This window comes from Cucurbita pepo, chromosome LG04, assembly GCF_002806865.2.
Source record: "Cucurbita pepo subsp. pepo cultivar mu-cu-16 chromosome LG04, ASM280686v2, whole genome shotgun sequence".
In the NCBI taxonomy this organism is placed as follows: domain Eukaryota; kingdom Viridiplantae; phylum Streptophyta; class Magnoliopsida; order Cucurbitales; family Cucurbitaceae; genus Cucurbita; species Cucurbita pepo.
Genome location: NC_036641.1, coordinates 12438365 through 12444376, shown reverse-complemented (window position 1 = coordinate 12444376; position 6012 = coordinate 12438365). Strand labels below are relative to the sequence as shown.

Here is a 6012-nt window from a genome sequence, read left to right as displayed (position 1 = left end):
AAAAAAAAAAAAAAAAAAAAAAAAAAAAAAAAAAAAAAAAAAAAAAAAAAAAAAAGTTGAGTCTCGATTAAGGGGAGGCATATTTTGTTCGAGGGGAGGTGTTGGATGAAAGTCTCATATCGGCTAATTTAGGGAATGATCATGGATTTATAATCAAGCAATACTGTCTCTATTGGTACGAGGCCTTTTGAAAAAGCCCAAAGCAAAACCATGAAAGCTTATGCTCAAAGTGACAATATCATACCATTATGGAAATCCGTGATTATGAAAATTCGTAATTCCTAATACTGACTTCTTCATCTATGATACATACTTTACTCTAGTTGAGCTATGCCTATGGTAGCTTCTCGTAATTTGTTGGTACTGACATTGGATGGATGACATACTCTTGGGACTGTCTTAGACTCTTCAATTTTGTGCACATAGTTTTCAACAGCAAAAGCCTTGTATATTTACAAATTGAATGCTTTTAGGAAGTTGTAGGTGCAGAGAGGTGGAGAATGCAAGTGAATAACACTGGAAAGAGACCGCACATTCTTCTTGCTGCTTGCGGAAGTGTTGGTGCAGTAAAGTTTAAAAGCCTATGCCACGGTTTTTCTGAATGGGCAGAAGTTCGAGCAGTTGCCACGAGGGCAGCATTGTTGTTTATTGACCCAGCATCCCTCCCAAAGAATGTCTATCTTTACGGCGATGAGGACGACTGGATCAATTGGGGCAGAATTGGTGACGATGTGCTTCACATTCAGCTTTGCAACTGGGCTGATATTATGGTTATTGCTCCACTCTCAGCAAACACACTCGGAAAGGTTAGATGATCATTTATATAATTCTTCCTTTTAGGCTCATACTTCAAATTACACATATAAATGCATCAACAACTAAACTAAACTTATGTAGTTAACAGGCAGGAAATCAGTGTCATTTGATGCAATAAAATCTCTGTCAATCAGCCTGTTAGTTTTATGCAGTTTTTAATCAAGGGATGTTCTAAGTTATACATCTATGATCGCTCCCTTTTCTAGTCAATGTGGGGCTTTAACTGTTACGACTAAAAGTAAAAATCTTAGCATCGCTTCAAAGTATACCCACGATGGCTTTCTTTCATAATGAATGTGGGACTTTGTGTCATCTTTAGGTTTTTTTTCCTGAGCTTTCTCTCGAGATTTTTAAAACGTGTTTGTTAGGGATATGTTTTCATACCCTTAGAAATAATGTTTCGTTCTCCTCCCCAATTGATGTGAGATCTCACCGACTTCGTTTGCACTCATAATGGTAAAAATCTTGGCATGGGCAGTTGCCAAGCATTTGTGTTTCTTTCTGTTTTGTTATTAACATTCCCATGTGAATTCATATGGTGGTTTGGGAAATCTCTAACTCTTGTCTATTTTCTTGTTAGATTGCGGGAGGATTGTGTGATAATCTATTAACTTGCATTGTACGGGCATGGGACTACAGCAAGCCTTTCTTTGTTGCACCTGCCATGAGTGCTCTAATGTGGAACAACTCCTTCACGGAAAGGCATCTAGTGTCTGTTGATGACCTCGGAATTGCTCTCATACGACCAAAGTTGAGCAGTGGGGAACAGTGCAATTGTGCCATGGCTGAACCCAGCCTCATTTCCTCGACTGTCAGGCTATTCTTAGAGTCACGGCGCGAGCAAAAAGAAACAGCCACAGCAGTAACATGCATCACGTAAAATCGTGAAGGGGGTCATTTTTCTTTTTTGCATTCAAATTAGAAGCTGCAATAAGAAAGCCCTTCGCATTCATCTGTGTGACTGTGACCCTGTGCTTGTACTCAGATTGGATGGGGTATGCTGTAAATGTTATTTATATCTTCTCACTTGTAATCCTACTTGGCATCATTTTGTCCGGTGGATGTTTGGAACCACATATTTTATACCAATAAAGAGTACTGTTGTTAGTTAATTAATTAATTATATATATATATATATATATATGGTATTATTGATTGTATTTTTTTTTCTTTTTTAGATTCTAGATAAAGCATTACACCAAGGAAGAAAACGGTGAGATCTCACATCTGCGAGTAGAATAAGCATTATTCACAAGGGTGTAGGAATCTCTTCCTAATAGATGCGTTTTAAAAACCTCGAAGAAAAACTCGAAAGGGAAAGTCCAAAGAAGATACCGACAATGGTACTAAGACTCGAGCTGTTACAAAAGGAACTAGATATTGAATGATGTGTCAACCGTTGAGCCTAGAAATGATGTGTCAACAGTTGAGCCTAGAAAAAGGTAGACATAAGATAGTGTGCCAACAACACATTGGACCAGGAAGGGGTAGACACAGGAAGGGGTAGACACAGGGTAGTGTGCCAACATCGTGTTGGACCGAAAGGGTCGGAAGGAAGGGGGTGGATTGATTCTTTCTAAAAATGGAAACACATTTCAAAGAGGATAATAATTACATAAACAAAAGATTAGCACACAGCAAATGAAAATTAAGTGGTTGATCTATTACAATGGGAGGGCTTAGCATCCCTGCAATTAATGCCGCCGACACCTTCCATTGTCAGTAGATCAATCACATTCCTCCGTCCCTAAAGTAATCTAAACTACAGATACCAACTCTGCATTAGCCGCACTCGCCGATACCTGGTTCTGTTCTTTCGCCACAACCCTTTTCATCTTCCCCAACCACTCCATCACCCTCACAACCTGGTCGTATAAACTCAGAGCAACGTACAGCCCTATCCCTCCCACAATCCCGTTCGCTATCGAATACGTCAACGGCATCAGAATCATCGTCATGAAAGCCGGCGCCGATTCCTTCACATTTCCCCACTCGATCTCCTTCACCACCTTCATCATCATCACTCCCACCATCACCAGCGACGGCCCGATCGCCCACGGCGGCACACTCGATAACAACGGCGTAAAGAACAACGACATCATAAAACAGAAACTCACAACTACAGCCGTAAGTCCCGTCCGCCCTCCCTCTCTGATCCCTGCCGATGATTCCACGTACGTCGCGACGGGGGAAACTCCGAGCAGCGCTGCGACGACCGTGGAACCACCGTCGACGATGTACGCCATGTACTCGCCTTCAAAATTCCCCCGTTCGTTCACGAATCCGCCGATTTCGGCTAGGGTGTAAAGCGTCCCCGTCGTCGCGAGCACATCAATGTAAAACAGCGTCGCTAGGGCTACCCAAACGGGGGTTCTGTTGAAGCCGTTGAAGCTAAGGACACCGGCTGTGGTTTGGATTTGGTGAAAGTCCACCACTTTTTTGAAGTAGTTGAATTTCTCGTCGCCGAGTGGGCTGAGAGGGAAGTACGTCACAGCCGTGCCTCTGAACCAAGATACCAACGTAACAAAAACGATGCCGTATATCATACTACCCTTTAACTCTTTCATTAGACCGTAAGCCATGATTACAAACCCGATGGACCCCAGCCAAAACGTTGGGCTTTGCATTTTCCCTCCAATGCATTCTCCGGTTTCTGGATTTGTACGATTACAGGCCGTGAGTGTGACCAACGTGGCAGGGTCAGGCCCAACCAGGCCCAATCCTTGGTTGACTTGCAGGCCCACGAAGGCTATAAAAAGCCCAATCCCAGCAGCACAAGCGAACCGAACCGACTTGGGAATGAGTTTAGCGAGCTTTGAACGAAGCCCTAATGCAGAAACAGCAATAAACGCGCAACCCTCAACCAACAAAACGGCCAAGGCGGTTCGATATGGAATTGGGCCGGATCCGTGAAAGCCCACTAAGTTATAGGCCAAATACGCATTTGGGCCCATACCAGGCGCGAGACCCAGAGGAAGGTTAGCAAGAACTCCCATAGCGAACGAACCAATCATGGCCGATAAAATAGTGCCGACCATGAGATCGCTTTTGGTTGTCGCAAGGCAATTTTGGTACCCGGGATTGGGCTTGAACATGCAGTCCGGCGCAGCGGTTCCGTTCACCGGCACCGAGCAGTCAGCCATTGAGCACGTGCCGCCGGAGTCAGCAAGAATATTGGCATTAACGGTGATGATATAAGCCATGGTAAGAAAAGTGGCTAAACCGGCTCGTAATTCCTTAGTAAAACAGCTATTTCGAGCTTCAAGCTTGAAATATTTCCCCACAAAGCTGCGTGCAATTGCCTCATTTAAAACTCTCTCTATATTTCGCAACGGATTTCGAAATCCGCCGACGCCGGAGCTTCCACCGCCGTCTCCTCCGCCACCCATCTGAGTCTCCGTGTAGGGAAATGGTGGTTGAGTAGGTATGAGCGGGGAGATTTATATAGAAATCTGTAAAGATAAGAAGAAAAAGATACGTGGGTCAGGCGGGGATTAGGACGAGAATTTTAGAAAAAAAAAAAAAGAAGAATTTTTTGGAAATTGAAGGAGAAGTGTAATGATTATGATGACTACACGCTTTTGTTATGAGTTTTTTATTGTTGAAAAAATGGGTTTACACATTATATTAGTGGTGTTGTTAAGCTTCCACCATTGCCTTCATTCATATATATAATTATTTATTTATTATTTTCATTAAACGTGGAAAATTTTATAAATTTCTAAAGCCCAATTGGAAGTATTAAAAAAAACAAAATATCGATAATTAAAAAATGGAGGGGATTGTTGTAAGATGAAGTCGAGTTGGCTGACCACGGGCAACAATGCGGCCAAAACGGATCATAGGAGCACACGATTATTGTTTATTATTTGGAATATACCGGATTTCGAAATCTTTTCCAAATATTTAAAATTATAATAATAATAATAGTAATTTACTGATTTAAATATACAAGGGCTAGGTAGGAGGAATCTATAAGGTTGGTGATGTAATTTAATTAAAAGTGTTACAGATGGAGTAAATGAAACTTTGACCGAGAACATAAATTAATATATATTTGGAATAAAGTTAACTCTGATTAAGTGATGGGATAAGTGCCACGTAGGCGACAGGCAGAAATGTCCGAGGCTAATTATTTTGCAACCACAAGGGTAAAAATATAGGTTCCAAGAGATGGAATAAAAAAATATTAAATTTATTCCTTAAAAAGACGTGTCACCGCAAATGCACGCTCCATTAATCTAAGCCATCTGCCGCCTACTCAATATGAAGCTTTAACACCACATTCATGTATATAGGGGGCTTTGTATTTTAAAAATAATTAAAAATCTCAAATTATTTAGTTTTTTTACCATTTAAACTCGTAGTAAACGCGAATGTGAGTGGGTTGGGTAAAAAACCAAAGTTGAAAACGGATGAAACCGTAGCCAATAAGACTTATCCAAATGGAGGTGAGTAATTTACAGAAGTTGAGAAAAGTTTAGTTTTTGACAGCAAAAAAATTCACACGATCCCCCAGGAATATATGCCAAATCTGTGAATGTGTAATTAAGTAATACATGATAGGGTATTTTTTTGGGTCTTTTCACGTTTGTTCTTTTGATTCCATTCCAGTTCTCAGCTTTTTAGCCTGAAATTTAAGTACCTCAGTACATAACATACATAAAATGTCTCTTCTGGCACGCGTGACCGACTATACTGCAGTTTATATCCTTCCCAACTCACGTGCCTCAACTTTTTCTTTACATTTTATATTCCATTCTTGCTTATATATATATATATATATATATATATATGTATGGAAGCTCATGGAAAGATATTCTGAAAATTGCTATTGATTTGACGACCAATGAGAAAAATACAGCTGTAATTCAATAAATAAATAAATAAATACGGTCGAGTCTTAAAGGCCCATTAGTGTCGGGCAATATGGGCTCGTCATGTCCCAGTAATGGGCCGTCTACAGTTCTAACGAAAGTCCATCCACACGGAAAGGCCCAATAGTGGTGACCGGATTTTTTATTATTTATAATTATTAAGTTACCAGCGGTTTTATTTATTTTTTTAAATAAATAAATTCTAAAACAAATTCGAAGTACAGGAACAAGAATTTAAAACCTATGTTTATTTAATTTAAATAAAATGTTTTATGGTTTAGTTTTAAATATAAATTAGGTATGTCATTGTACTGACATT

The 6012-nt window shown here is 40.2% G+C and overlaps 2 protein-coding genes across 2 annotated transcripts in view; one reads left to right on the top strand and one right to left on the bottom strand.

The window, feature by feature from the left end:
- LOC111793852 (phosphopantothenoylcysteine decarboxylase-like) overlaps positions 1–1900 on the top strand; it is a 2931-nt gene extending 1031 nt beyond the window's left edge. Inside the window, exons 2-3 of the mRNA XM_023675914.1 lie at positions 474–806; positions 1397–1900. Of these exons, the coding sequence (XP_023531682.1) occupies positions 501–806; positions 1397–1696 (606 nt within the window). The 5' untranslated portion in view covers positions 474–500 and the 3' untranslated portion in view covers positions 1697–1900. The remainder of the gene's footprint in view (positions 1–473; positions 807–1396) is intronic.
- Positions 1901–2131: 231 nt separating this feature from the next.
- On the bottom strand, positions 2132–4386 carry LOC111792579 (adenine/guanine permease AZG2). Its single transcript, XM_023674088.1, has one exon. It carries the CDS (start codon positions 4203–4205, stop codon positions 2574–2576), a length of 1632 nt encoding a protein of 543 aa, XP_023529856.1. The 5' UTR covers positions 4206–4386; the 3' UTR covers positions 2132–2573.
- Positions 4387–6012: the final 1626 nt, after the last annotated feature.

Bases quoted from the DNA above. Each gene is read 5' to 3' on its own strand.
- LOC111792579 (XM_023674088.1), bottom strand. From the start codon at position 4,205: ATGGGTGGCGGAGGAGACGGCGGTGGAAGCTCCGGCGTCGGCGGATTT.